The sequence below is a fragment of the Squalius cephalus genome, assembly GCF_949319135.1.
Source record: "Squalius cephalus genome assembly, chromosome: 7".
NCBI classification, from domain to species: domain Eukaryota; kingdom Metazoa; phylum Chordata; class Actinopteri; order Cypriniformes; family Leuciscidae; genus Squalius; species Squalius cephalus.
This window is the reverse complement of record NC_137128.1, coordinates 8,530,280-8,545,619: the sequence shown is the minus strand read 5'-3', so window position 1 is coordinate 8,545,619 and position 15,340 is coordinate 8,530,280. Positions and strand designations below refer to the sequence as shown.

General features: G+C 39.5%; 1 protein-coding gene across 1 annotated transcript in view; it reads left to right on the top strand.

Annotated features, from left to right (window-relative positions):
* Window positions 1–10,294: 10,294 nt before the first annotated feature.
* Window positions 10,295–15,340, top strand: part of dsg2l (desmoglein 2 like) — a 41,159-nt gene continuing 36,113 nt past the window's right edge. Inside the window, exons 1-2 of the mRNA XM_079876062.1 lie at window positions 10,295–10,423; window positions 14,267–14,389. Of these exons, the coding sequence (XP_079732188.1) occupies window positions 10,373–10,423; window positions 14,267–14,389 (174 nt within the window). The 5' untranslated portion in view covers window positions 10,295–10,372. The remainder of the gene's footprint in view (window positions 10,424–14,266; window positions 14,390–15,340) is intronic.

Below are 15,340 nucleotides of genomic sequence, written 5' to 3'. Positions count from 1 at the left end.
TGTTTATCTTCTAAAGTCTGAGAAATCAAAATGTATCCATGCACATTAACAAAACCAATGCCCTTGTAATCTTTGAAACATTAACTTCCCCTCCGTCTCCTTTAAATAACATAGGAAAAGTGAATAAAGATGAGAAAGACTTTCAAAATAATTCCAGTAATGGTGCAGCAAAATTAAAATTCTAAGTCAAAATAAAATACTGTCATTTTCTTGTAAGAAATAGCCAAATCTACTGGATATCTCTCTTCATTTTCCATATCATGTTGTTATTTCCCAGTTAAAACCACTCCCAGTATGACGAGTCGCCCATTGCATCAAAATACTGTTACAAAAGGCTACATTAATAAATGCATTTATTTGTGCATTAAATGACACATACTGACTGCATGATGATTGTGCAAAGAACTGAACTCCCTGAAACGCCTCCATCGTAGTCTTGAGTTTTCTTCCAGGAACGAACACGTCACAATATTCCTCATTTAAATAATTCCCTCCAGAGGCGGTGTTTACGTATGGCTGTTGTCTTACCCTGGCATTCAGACCAAACAGGGGATAATTAAAGTTTATGGTGTTTGTTAAAGGTAATCAAAATATTCTTAGAGGAAAAGATCTGAACATTGGTAGGTTCCCAATGAGATTAATTTCTGGTGGGAAGTTTCTCGTGATGAGCGCTGCTGTACGGCGACTACTCCATTGGGATCCCGATTCAGGATTGTGGGTAGCGTAGTTCTTTACCGATGTTTTTGGCAATTAAAATACGTTTTTATATCGTATACAACAATCTCACCCAAGGTCGATCCTCAAGCCAGATCTATACATTATTGCAAAAGGAGGGCTCGACATTAACGTGATCCGCTTGTCCGGGACAAGTGGATTTTTTTGAAGGGACAAGTAAAAGAGAAATTTACTTGCCCGACCAGACAAGTGGCCTGATTACAATGTCAATAACAAAACAATTACTAGAGTATCACCAAAACGTGAGAATGATTCAGATTTTTTTGACATTTATTGTAAGTTACGATTAATAGTGGATAATAAATAGGCTATTATTGACGGTAAGAAGGTTGCGCTGTTGAGGCTCGCGCAGCTTCATGAGGAGAAACGGAAACAAGTGAGCACAGTTAACAACATAAAACTGCCTAAAAATTTCGAAATGTGGAGTTTTTATATTTTTTAACATAACACAGTAAAGCAACCTCACACGACGAGTGCTGTTTTCCTGCGAGTGCGGTTTAATGACGAGAGAAACCCCGACACGCTTCTGCAAAGGGACGGATGGCCCGACGAAACTTCGTGTCGTCGTAGGAGAGGAATGTCGACAAACGTTGACACATATCAAAGGTTTTTATTTTGAAAATTGGTATTTCATTATTTTGATTAGGGTTAGGCTACACATACTGACCATGTTAAGCTGAATAGTTGAACTAAATTACATTTGAATAGCACTATAACATCATAAATAAAAATAAGAAAAGATAATCTTTTATGCCTAAGATTGTGTGTGCAAAGAATCTATTATTATATGCAAACAAAGGAGGTCATAATTTAGCAAATTGAATAGCACAGCAACACAATCATAAGACATTCATTTCAGCTGCTCATGACAGCGGGAAAAGAAAGGAAGGCCAAAAAGGCAAGAATGCTGAAAGTAAGGGTGCGATTGATCTAGCACTGATCGTTATCAGCCGATAGGAGATAAAGCAATAAATCTTTTGACTGAAAAAAATTTCCTCGGCCAAACCCCATTCCACAGTCTATCACACACCCAGTTTAAGAGCAGTTTCTTCTTCTTCTTGTAATTAGGAGTATAGTGAGTGCATCCTTTACCTTCACAAATAAAATACTCAAAAAACATTTGCATTTAAAGAAAGCACTTTTCGTCCTCCTCCGCCTCATAATCATGGTGATGTTTGGCGAACTGCATATGCAGAGCTAGGATCAAGCATATTTCGCGTTCGTCCATCTGTGCAAGATAATTTAACCCTTTTAAACATGCCCGATGTTTCAGATAGTATGGCAAGTGTAAACACATGAATCGGATATGGGTCACAGTTGAAAGAACGTGTAAACGGACGGTAAAAAAAATTGGATATAGGCAACAAATCAGAATTGGGCATCAAGACCTGCAGTGTAAACGAGGCCTTAGACACGCACTTGCGAACTTCCCTAAGCACTTCCATTTGTGAAAGTAAAGCATGTACTCACTATACTCGTAATTACAAGAAGAATCCCCGCCGCCATTTTGAAGTGCGTTCCACTTTGTGAAGTGAACGAGGGAAGTTTATATGGACAGACCCTCGTTCATTCGATTTTGACTGAGGGAGCGAGTCTACTTCATATGTACACTTCTTCAGGCACCTATATGTCCCACAATGCAGTACGATTGTGACGTCACCACATACCTCGTCTAATCCAGGGGGTAATCCAGCATTCGGATAGCGTACCATCCCCGGGTGCCGCCATTGGCCAACAAGCCATCACCTGCTGTTAGCATCCCATTGACTCCCATTCATTTTGGCGTCACTTTGACAGCGAATAACTTTACATCTGAGGCGTTTAAAGACTCTATTTGTCCATTGTTTATTTCTAAAGAAACACGACAATGTATAAAAGGCTCCATTACCTTGTATCTTACGTTATGGCCCCATAGAAGCCGTTTTTGTAAAAATAGGCTAACGATTGCATCATAACCACGCGACTCTCTGGAAATTACCGTATAGACAGGAGGAGAAGCTCGCAGTCAATCGGGGGGACGTGGAGGCATAAAGTCTGATAAAGTCAAGGGAGAAGCCCATAGAGAATCATAAAGTTGCTCCTGCTCCTAGCCCATGGACAGCTCCTACTCACGCTCTCTGTCTCTGCGAGATTCGGAAGAGAATGATTCAGATTTCTCTTGGCACAGCTACTAGAAGACTTACAACTGTCAGACGGGTTGCTCACGTCACATCTACGTCGTCAAGCTCAGTTTGAGTCTGCGCAGTACGCTCAGCCATCAGGAAGTGAGAGCTTCTAATCTGCTTCACTTCTCTCCATTGAAGTCTAGGGTCGCTGTGTCCATTTCTTATACTGTCTATGACTTCTTCAGGCACCTATATGTCCCACAATGCAGTACGACTGTGACGTCACCACATACTTCGTCTAATCACCACCACAACACTCTATGTAATATTCTCTATGATACACTCTATGAAATATTAATTATATATTTTTTTAATTTAAAACAACCCAAGCACACCTATAAACATTTGGATGCTGCATTAAACAAATTCTTAAAGGGAAAAAAAATATTCTTACTCCTTAATTCTACTCCATAGCTGACTCCAAGTGATCAAGGGCTTAGGACGATCCAGTTCAGCCCACCGCAGTTTCCGCCAGTAGTGGGCACTCGTGCAACATAAGCAATGATGTACATCCGAGTGAACGAGACGGAGGGAAGTTAGCGAGTGAAGGGCATGACAATTTTGGACTGGAACGCAGCCCTGGACTTGATCCGTTGTGAAGCAACTATGCTCGAACCAGAGCTGTTTGGACCAATCAAATTGTCAGGGCAGCCTTTATACGATGATGGACAGATGATTAACATTAATGTAATCATCCACGTCACCAAAGAGCGCTTGGGTTGAATTCGTTTACAACAAAGATGACTGACACTGGAGAATTGAGATGTGTAGATTCCGCCATCGCATCTGTTATAGAAGATATCGACAGCGTGTTAATTTCAAAAGAGGAACAGAGAACCGCGATCAAGGCATTTGTCGATCGGAAACATGAATGAAGAACATAGGTCACTTACTCTGTTGCTCTGATTGGTTGTAGGTCTATCCAATTGAGTGCAGAGGCATTTTCCTTCCTGGTTTGGTTGAAACACGCCCCATAATCACCATAGACAGTAAAAGAAATGGACACAGCGACCCCATAGACTTCAACGGAGAAAAGTGAGGTCAATTAGAAGCTCTCACTCCTTGGGGGTCGAGCGTACTGCACAGACTCAAACAGAGCTTGACGGCGTAGATGTGACGTGAGCAACCCGTCTGTCTTCTAGTAGCTGTGCCAAGAGAAATCTGAATCATTCCCTTCCGAAACTTGCAGAGACGGAGAGTGTGAGTAGGAGGTGTACAAGAGCTAGGAGCAGGAGCAACTTTTGCTAAGTATTCTGATTAATTATTTTGTCATTTTGCCGTGCGACAGAGAGTCGCGTGGTTATGACGCAATCGTAAACCTATTTTTACAAAAACTGCTTCTACGGGGTCATAACGTAAGATACAAGGTAATGGAGCCTTTTATACATTTTCGTGTTTCTTTAGAAATAATCAATGGACAAATGGAGTCTTTAAACTGTACTCGTTACATCATGAGAAGAATGGCATCTACGCTAATTTTAGTGTCTGTGTTTATCCCGAGGTTTTCCTGCAGCCTGCCGGATCCGGGCCGTATCCAGATCTGACGAAGGACCTTCGCCTGGACCCGATGACAACGCAGTGCTGAAGTGCCAACTAGACTCTCCCTATGGAGGATCCCTCTACCACTATACAGATAAGGCATTGTCGGGAAAATTCGTTTCGCGTTCCTACCCCAAAGCAACAAAATAAAATAAAATTCTTTATCAAAATTTATAAGGAAAGACAAGTACTTTGTTTAGGCTTGGCTTGTAGGGAATTCCAAACCTGCGTATATTCAAACGCACATAACTATAGAACCCATTCTAAATGCGCATGTGAACGCCATCAGTGTTTCTCACAGGTTCGCGTTTAAAGTCTGTGTAGAGAGAATGGTGTCGTCTTAGCGGCCCCTAATTTAATAACAAATGATCATTGCGACGGAAGCAAATCAATCAAAACTAACTTTATATGGAAATAACTTAACTCTGCTGTAAAGCCGAAACAATCTCTGTTACCTTAAATTATACGCTTATTTCTGTAAAGCTGCTTTGAAGCAATCTACATTGTTAAAAGCGCTATATAAATGAAGATGACTTGACTTGACTTGACTTTAAACGCCTCAGATGTAAAGTTATTCACTGTCAAAGTGACGCCAAAATGAATGGGAGTCAATGGGATGCTAACAGCAGGTGATGGTCTGCTAATCAATGGCGGCCCCCGGGGAAGCTTCAATGTTTTCCGAAACATTGGCCCCCTGATAATCACAGCCCAAAAGACCTTATTCAGAGCAGCGCCATGACAGGTATGAAAGTGAGGCTGTGAGGGATAGACTTGCCGTGTTTCCAATGGCATCCGCTGTAAAAAGCTGTATAAAGCTCCTAGATTACTTACAATTTTCCACAGCTCATATTGTCGGGAGTTTTTTGTTCACTGAAATTTCTTGGAAAGAGATTTTCCCAGTGTTTCATGAGCAGAACTATCCAAAAACAGTACAGCCCATTGAAAATATGCATGTCTGTCCCTCCCAGCCTCGCTTTCATAAAAATCAAAGATGGCACTGCTGTGAATAAGGTCAATGGAGCAGTTTCAGACTCATATTCTGACTGGAATCTGAGTATGACGACGTCAGGTTACTACAAAGTGTCATTACACAAGAACGTGAAATGGGGCGCTTTCAGGAACACTGTTGTTGCGCAGTCGCTGTTAATTGCATCACAATTGTCTTTTTGTATTAGCTGCCAACATACTAATAAATACGTCACAACTATGTCTGTGCAGAAAGAGTTGGTGAAATGTTTCAAATGAATTGAATGAATCAGTGACTTTGCACTGCTCTGACCTCGGCGCTATGCACTTATGGAATAAAAACTGAACTGCAACAAATGTTTTTTTATATTTATTCTGTTTATATTCATTAATAATGGAGTCTAATATTTTAGTCTATATTTTAAATCTATGTGGCATCAAATCATTTTCAAAATCTGTTGGAGGCTGGCAGCTTCTGGCTGGTGGTGTTTTGGACTGCCTGTCACAGTGTAAATGGCAGATAGTTTTCTGAAGTGTATTGATATCTTTAGCCTGATAAAGTGTCTAATTTTAGTAGAGCTGTTGCTGGAGCTGGTAGGAACTGCAGCTTTGAAAAACAAATTTCAAGCAGCCTAAACCGGCCCACATAGCAACATTTTGACGTCCCAGATCCGGCCCACATGTGGCAAACAGGAGTGAGCCACCCCTCTTTCCACGTGGGCCAGATGTGGGCCGGATCTGGGACGTCAAAATGCATTCTTTTAGTATGACAGATTTTCTGCACGAACTTGGTGTGCGAGGGGGTTGCTATAGGAAGTAGGCTAGTATATTAACGAACGCAACTTTCACGCGCATCTGATCGACAAATAAAAAAAGTGGTTTGACTTATTTCAGACGCGGCAATTAGAATTTAAAATGGACTGAGCAAAGCTCTGCATAGAATCTTAACGTGTGATACCGTGCTCACTGACACGCATACGCAAGAACCACGGTCACTCGCACGCTCATAATATTTGTAAGAGCTACTGCATAATAATATACACTCACCTAAAGGATTATTAGGAACACCTGTTCAATTTCTTATTAATGCAATTATCTAATCAACCAATCACATGGCAGTTGCTTCAATGCATTTAGGGGTGTGGTCCTGGTCAAGACAATCTCCTGAACTCCAAACTGAATGTCAGAATGGGAAAGAAAGGTGATTTAAGCAATTTTGAGCGTGGCATGGTTGTTGGTGCCAGACGGGCCGGTCTGAGTATTTCACAATCTGCTCAGTTACTGGGATTTTCACGCACAACCATTTCTAGGGTTTACAAAGAATGGTGTGAAAAGGGAAAAACATGCAGTATGCGGCAGTCCTGTGGGCGAAAATGCCTTGTTGATGCTAGAGGTCAGAGGAGAATGGGCTGACTGATTCAAGCTGATAGAAGAGCAACTTTGACTGAAATAACCACTCGTTACAACCGAGGTATGCAGCAAAGCATTTGTGAAGCCACAACACGCACAACCTTGAGGCGGATGGGCTACAACAGCAGAAGACCCCACCGGGTACCACTCATCTCCACTACAAATAGGAAAAAGAGGCTACAATTTGCACGAGCTCACCAAAATTAGACAGTTGAAGACTGGAAAAATGTTGCCTGGTCTGATGAGTCTCAATTTCTGTTGAGACATTCAGATGGTAGAGTCAGAATTTGGCGTAAACAGAATGAGAACATGGATCCATCATGCCTTGTTACCACTGTGCAGGCTGGTGGTGGTGGTGTAATGGTGTGGGGGATGTTTTCTTGGCACACTTTAGGCCCCTTAGTGCCAATTGGGCATCGTTTAAATGCCACGGCCTACCTGAGCATTGTTTCTGACCATGTCCATCCCTTTATGACCACCATGTACCCATCCTCTGATGGCTACTTCCAGCAGGATAATGCACCATGTCACAAAGCTCGAATCATTTCAAATTGGTTTCTTGAACATGACAATGAGTTCACTGTACTAAAATGGCCCCCACAGTCACCAGATCTCAACCCAATAGAGCATCTTTGGGATGTGGTGGAACGGGAGCTTCGTGCCCTGGATGTGCATCCCACAAATCTCCATCAACTGCAAGATGCTATCCTATCAATATGGGCCAACATTTCTAAAGAATGCTTTCAGCACCTTGTTGAATCAATGCCACGTAGAATTAAGGCAGTTCTGAAGGCGAAAGGGGGTCAAACACAGTATTAGTATGGTGTTCCTAATAATCCTTTAGGTGAGTGTAATACAGTAATAATAAAAAATATAATAATAATAATAATAGAGCAGCCTAAAAAATATATTAACCTGAAATTCTTCTTTCTTTTTCATTCTTTTCCTTTTCTCACCACCCGACTCGTGTCTACTAAATTATTTGCACATTTTTTTCTCTTCCTCACATGAGCAGCTAGAGCAAACGCACGGTGGAGCGAGCCCGCAGAACATAATACCGAAATTCGAAAAATAATAATAATAATTTGCAAAAACATTTCATGTGACCTTGATTATGCATAATCATGAGACAGCAGGTATTTTATGTTATAGATGTTGGGTGGAAAAACAGTAGCTAATAAAAAAATTGACAAAAACTAGCCTATATATAAGGGCCTGTAGAGGCGCGATGCCCTGTGCTGTCGGTCGCACACTTGGCACAGCCTGGGTGTGATGGTCCTGGGTGTGACATTTTCCCAAACATTTCCCATCTCCTTCTAAGCGCTCAACCAATCACAACACACTTGTCCACCGACCAATCAGAGTGCATTGTGCTTTTCAGAAGGAGGGGCTTCATAGAGACTGGGAAGAGAGGAGCTGCAACAATGGAGAATATGGGGAAAATAATCAACATTCAAGCAGGAAGAACTGTTCTAGCAGAGCCCAAAAACAACATCTTGACTTTGTAAAAGGGAATAATATGCCTCTTGAAATTAAGGTTCCCTTTCAAGGACGATTGACACTGTGGGAACGCTCTGCGTGATTGCGTCGTGAAGCGCGAGTGAAATCAGTCCAGTGGTGTGACGGAGGTCAGAGGTGGGTAACGTCACCAACCCGGAAACTATAAAGCCTGACCAAACAGTGTAACGCTATAGCTTCTGTGTCTTCAGCAAGTCGCTCTATGTGAATCATTCTGTCTTATTTGGTGTTGTCTGTCTTTCATATATTAAGGTGAGCAAACAGCAGTTTAATTTGTGTGTGCACCCCTGCCCACACTACGGACACACACAATCTTTGTGTTGTTTGTTTGGGAGTGGAGAATGCACAGGCAGCGTTTGAGTTTCAGACTGTGAACAGCTTCCGCTCCGGCTCGGGTTCCTCAGAGTTCGAAGTCTCGCTGTTGCAGAGGCACAGTGGCAATCTATCATGGGGATCGCGAATGGATCTATCAGTGGACTAACTTGTAAGACTAGTCAGTCTTGTAAGACAGAGGTCTTCAACCCTGCTCCTGGAGGCCCACTGCCCTGCAAAGTTTATATTCAACCTGCTTCCACTTTTTTTTTTTTAAGCAATTATCCTGAAGACCTTGATTAGCTGGTTGAGCCTGGTCCAGGTGTTTGATTAGGGTTGGAGCGAAACTGGAGCGAAGGACAGTGGGCCTCCAGGAGCAGGGTTAAAGACCTAAGGTCTAGTATTGCATAAGGTTATGCATCCGCCATTAGGACATTAGGATGTTTACGCACCTTAAGTGGGAAGAAAAGTTTTAAGGGCGTGTATGTAGGGGAGAGCGGGGCACAAAGTAACGTTTTTATACTTTCTCGGTTTGTGTAAATCTACTTATGGTTCAGAGTATTTATTTTTTCCCACATTAATTTCACACATGCCTAGTACAATTATGTGGTTTTGTTTTATTAATACAGTATATACTTTTTTCTTGATATACCCCGAAAGAATGGAAGTGAAATGTGACAACATGCCCCATAGGTGTGGTACATTGTAACATGTGAGGGGCACATTGTAACATGACCATATGACAGCTTAAAATGTTATCATGATCTAATAAAAAAAATATGTAAGACAAACTAAAATATTTTCTTTTTCATATAAAATAATGGCATTTTTTAATAATTAAATATAAACTCTTTTTTGAGTTTTGACTACAAACACAGGAAAACACAGCTATACAACATAGTTCAAAACAAATAAATAATTAGTAATTTCTGAACATTGACTCTCAGTCTTTATTCACCATTTTCTCATGTTTTCTCAATAGAATTAATAAAAGTATAGAATATAACAGCATATTTCTAATAGGGGCACATTGTAACGCAGTGTGACAACATGCCCCACTTGCACAACTGTGTCTTCTTCACGGCTAGTGTCTTCTGCTAGTTAGCGAAGCATTAAAGAATTATCTCAACTGTTAAATAACATATTGGAGATTAAAATAATATCAGATTTGTCTAATTTGAAATAAACACAAAAAATAGAGATGAAAAATTAACTTAAGCAAGAAATTTACTTTTGCTATAGTTTAATAAATGTCTATGGATATCTTCCAAAAAAAAATATTAATTTTGGCGCAATTTTTTCTCTATATAGTGTTGATATGACAACTAGTAAATACACCAAGTTTCGTCATGCTAGCACAACCCCTGTTTTATTAGAACTGTCTGTTTCCAAGGAATAAGAAAGTCTGAACACACGATTTACTGCAAACTTATCAGGGCACCGACATGAACCTCCGTAGAGTTATTACACAGCATTCTCACATTAAAGAAGATTATCTGAGTGTCCAGTGAGAAGATTGATTTAAATAGTTTTGTAAGCCATTATATTGGGTGTGACGGTGGACTGACTGTCTCCCTCTTGCACATACCCCGCATTCTCCAGCGCGCGCCCGAAGCCCCGCCCCCGCCCCGCTTCGCCCCGCCCCGCCCCCGCTGACCGTTAGTCAGTCCGTGACCGTGTGTGTCAGAGAGAGTTCCGCGAGTAACTGCTGGAGAAGCGGCCGGAGAATGGCGAAGCTCCGCGGGATCTCACTCTTCTTGGTGCTGCTGAGTCTGGCGGTGAGCAAAAAGATTAAAAAGTTGTTTCCAATGTTCATGCTGACACGAATATAGTCTTAAAACTGTTGTGTGTATCCTTAAAGTTTCGTTTGTTTCATTTTGATTGTTTTCTAAACACTCTTTCATCAACACTCTTTCATCAAGAATCTGTGCTAATAAGAGAATTGTTTTATATGTGATTTAAGAGCGTACATGGTTGTTTTCTGTTTATATTAACTTGTGTGTGTGTGTGGGTGGGTGTGTGTTTGTTCTTTCTGCTGGTCAATCTTACACAGATGTGTGATAAGTTAGTCTGAGAGGGGATATGAGTGTGTTATTAATCAACTTTAGGAAAGAAATATACTGAAGAACTGTAGGCTATAGCCTTTGTCACACTCATACTCTGTTTTTATGGAGACAGACATTATTGGTAGGTTAAACTATTGTATTACCAGATTCCCAGAGGAAGAGAGCATAGGCCTAATCTTACTCAGGGTGGGAATTACAGAGTTGTTTGAAGAAGTCAAAACAAAAGGTTGGCAGTCTTAAAATTTGGCTATTATTATTTTTTCTTATGGCGAATCTTCAACTTTGGCACTTTATGTAGCAACCAGGTAACTTAGTGCTGGGCGGTATGACCAAAAATCCATATCACGGTATTTTTCAAAATTATACCGGTTTCACATGACGGTTTTTATTTTTCAAGCATTGACTGGGTGTTAACCACATTTTCTGCTGAGTGAGAGAGGAAACACTGCAGTAGATTGACTTAGCATGCCATATTTTATGGTCATGAGTGAACATTATAGAAAAAAAATCCACACTAGTATTAGGCTAATACAGGTTTGCAAGGCTGTTTACAAAGAGGTCCAGCAGGAGGCGCTGTAGGAGCGGCAGAAACAGCAGTTTCCCCGGTAACGCAGAAACAGCGGTTTCCCCTGTAAAGCCGCTTGTCCACCAGCGTCCGATCAATTTTTGTTCCGACGCGACGCCTGTGACGTTTTCGCTGCTTGAAAATGTACTTTAAATATGAAACCATAGCAACGCCCATACACAAATTCTCGCCGCCGAGTTTCCATTGGCTGCTGCCCCGCATTTTGACGCTCTCATTTGCATAAAGTATCCACCGAGATACTTTTTTGCAGCGCCGCTGTTGACCAAATCGACGCGACGCGACCCATCATGCTTTGCGGGGTCGTTTTTGCTGCCTGACGTAGTTCCATAGGAAATGAATGGGCTTTGGCGTCGCGTCAGAAATGGAGACGCTGGTGGACAAGCGGCTTAACGCAGAAACAGCGGTTTCCCCGGTAGCGCAGAAACAACGGTTTCCCCGGTAATGCAGAAACAGCGGTTTCCCCGGTAACGCAGAAACAGCGGTTTCCCCGGTAACGCAGAAACAACGGTTTCCCCTGTAGTGCAGAAACAGCGGTTTCCCCGGTAACGCAGAAACAGCGGTTTCCCTGGTAACGGCTGTCAAAGCAACGCAGAGCTCATAAACACTGCTTTATCAGGAAAGATAAAGAAAGATTAAATGAATATAACATTGAAACTTTTCTAAAGACCGTCAGTTCACTTCAAAGATACATTCATTTAAAAACACCCGCGCTGCGTTTTGACTGTGAAACGTGCAGTGCTCATGTTTATTCAACGATGTCAAAGCCAAGCACAAATAGATTTTCCAAAAGGCTGTGTTAATATTGTGAACCAATGTATGGCAAACACATTGAAATATAATTTGACATTTATCAATTAGCCTATAGTTTAACATATCCATCTTCACTATCGCGCTTAGTAACACACACACAGCTGTGCAATCGCTTTAGTGCCTGGTTACAAATCAGACAAAATCGCATTATTATATAAGTCGTTTGAACTACGTTATAACACCCATTAATGTTTTTTAACTTATATGTTTCATATACTAGCATATAACCGAAGCTATAGATTGCGAAGTTAAACATTTCTCATTCTTAGTGTTTTTTTTTTTAGTTAGCTTACATAGTAGTATAGCATACAGCTATGAAACATGCATATTAGGCCTACGTCTTATTGCTTAATAACAATTAACATGTCGCAAAACATACCTAAAAATGCAATTTCTTTCACTTTAACTATATAAATAATCAGGATAAGGGGTTAAAAATAATAATAATAATAATTAAGAGGTTTGATTGATTACATTAAGAATCGCAAGAACAGCTTTAGATCAGGCATACTAATACACTGTAAAAAAATATTTGTTAGTTTGACTCAAAAAAGTAAGTTAGGCTACCCGGTTGCCTTAAAATTGAGTTCATTGAAACTAAAAATGTGAGTTTTTACAACAAGTGATTTTGTTGGTTCAACTATTATTTTGTTATTTGAATCAAAGATAATTTTTTAACTTAACGTTGTTTTGTTGTCATAACTTAAGATTCAATATTGTATCAACTTATTCAAGCAATCAAAGGGTTTAAGTTAACTTAAATTTAAGTTCACTCAATTTAATTTAATATTATATGAACAAACAATTTTAAGTTCACTCAACTTAATCTTAACTACATATAGTTTGTTGTAACAATTAACTAAAAAAGTTTACATGGTTGCCTTAAAATTATGAGTCAAATCAACTTCAACACAACTTAACATGACAAAAGCTTTTTTGTTAAAGCAAATTATTCTGGAATAAAACAAATAAACCATAACTTTTAACATTTATTATAACATTCACAACAATATTAATTCATCAAATTGTCTGACAAAACTAGTCTAAATGAGTATGATAGAATTAACTGCTGCTTGAGTAAAAAAAAAATACACATTAAAGCAACAGGATACAAGCTGTTGCTATAAATGTCAAGCATGTGTGAGAATAAACAAATGTCAGTGTGATGACATTAACATCAGCTTGAATTAAGTGCAATAGAATTAAAAACAAAAACCCATTTAATGAACATGACACATGAAAATCATTTGCTCAAAACAATATTTTGTCTGTTCAATAAAACAAAACAAGTATGGAGTACTACTGGGGTCCTAAGCTGGGACTCAGCACTTCAGCACTTCACCACAGTGCAACAGTGAAATGTGACCCCTCTCAAACAGTGTCGCGCCGCGCCCCCGATCGTTGTTAAAGCGACATACACCGGTATTGCAGTATATAACAAAAATAAACATCGGTATGAACTGGTATGAACTGCTATACCTCCCAGCTCTACAACCAGGGAATAAGTTTTCTTAAAACTAACACAAACTTCATTTACACTAGTTTATTTTTATTTTTTTCAACATTTATCTTTGCTACTTTCACATTCCAGTCGTCCCATAGTTGTGAATTTGTTTCCATCATCCCATACAATGTAGCCTCAACGTAGCTGTTATGATCCCTGTCTGGTGTTCCCCTTGACTTGTGTGGACTTTTATGTTATTTCCTGTTCGGTGCCAAGTTTTGTAGTCCTTTGTAGTTTTTCTTGTTTATTAGTCCCTGATTGTTCCCAGGGTTGTTTGCCAATCTCCCCTTGAGTGTATTTATACCCAAGTGTTTCTCATGTTCTTTGTCTGGTGTTGTCCTTTGTTGGATGTGTTTGGTGATGCTCATTCGGTTCCCTGATGTTTATTTTGTTATTAAACTATTTCTGCATTTGGATCCAACTCTTCTTTTGTTTTTGAGTTCACCTAGCGTTACAGTAGCCTGAGCAGAATATTTTTTATTGTGCATCATGTCCAATTGAGCTGTAATTCTGTCAAATTATGAAAAAAAAAAGTGTAAACTTATTATTTAATTGCATATATTTTGTATTCTTAAATCTGTTTTACTCCTAAAAGCTTATCCAGTGTAGTTTATCACATTATTTGGGACACTGATGTGCTTTTGTGTTTGTGTAGATACTGAACACTTCAGCTTCTGGAGGACAACAGAAGAAAATCAGGCAGAAGAGAGAATGGATAATCCCACCCCAAAGACTGATGGAAAATAAGGATTATACGGATCGGGAATACATAGCCAAAGTAAGATCTTCATTGTTTTTTTTTTGTTTTTTTTCTGCAGTGTTTTTTTGGGGAATAAACCCTAGTGAAAAATAAATATACTTAAATGTATTTGAAATACATTTATTTTATGCTAAGTATAGGCTACTACAAATACATTACATATGTAATTAATATAAATACCCTGCAATTGTACTGTTGGTATACTAAATTGGTATACTTAAAGTCTGCTAAATTGGAACTAGTAATTTTGTGCTTAATGTACTTTAGTTATCTGTAAATTGTGCTGAGGTCCAACTAAAGATATACTTAAGTATATTTGATTGTGCTAAAATGGAGCTATTGATCGTATACTTTAGGCACACTTTAAATATCTTGCATTTAAATTATACAGTGATCATACTATCCCTACTAATAGTCATATTAAACACTTATAAAGTTTTTTTCCAAATTGCTTACATACAATTTCTGAAACTATGGCTCTATTTATCTAAACTATTTCTTGAAACTAAACACACACACACACAACATGCAAACCATCAGACATCTCTTGCAAAAGCAAACACTTCATTCAAAACTATTTTAACTCATTCAAAAATGGTGTTTTTGCATAGTAACTCTACACACAAACATCAAATGATTAGCCACACAAACACAACAAACACAGATGTGAAAAATGTAAAACACTTCTATCTTGTGTCTTTTGCTTGTTCAGTGTGCAGTGAGTGTACAAGAGTGTGTCACACGCACATGTATGTGCCAAAAATACACCGTATATACAGTATGTGTGCACAACAGATACATTTTACACTTATGGAACTGAGCTCAATCAATACTGAACTGACTTGAGCTGAATATTGACATATGTGCTGATGTTCATGTGCATTTTATCTCATAAATACATTCTTTCCGACATGACTTTAAAACACTGTAACTGCCAAAGCTAAACCTTGACCTCCATTGGCCTGCCCA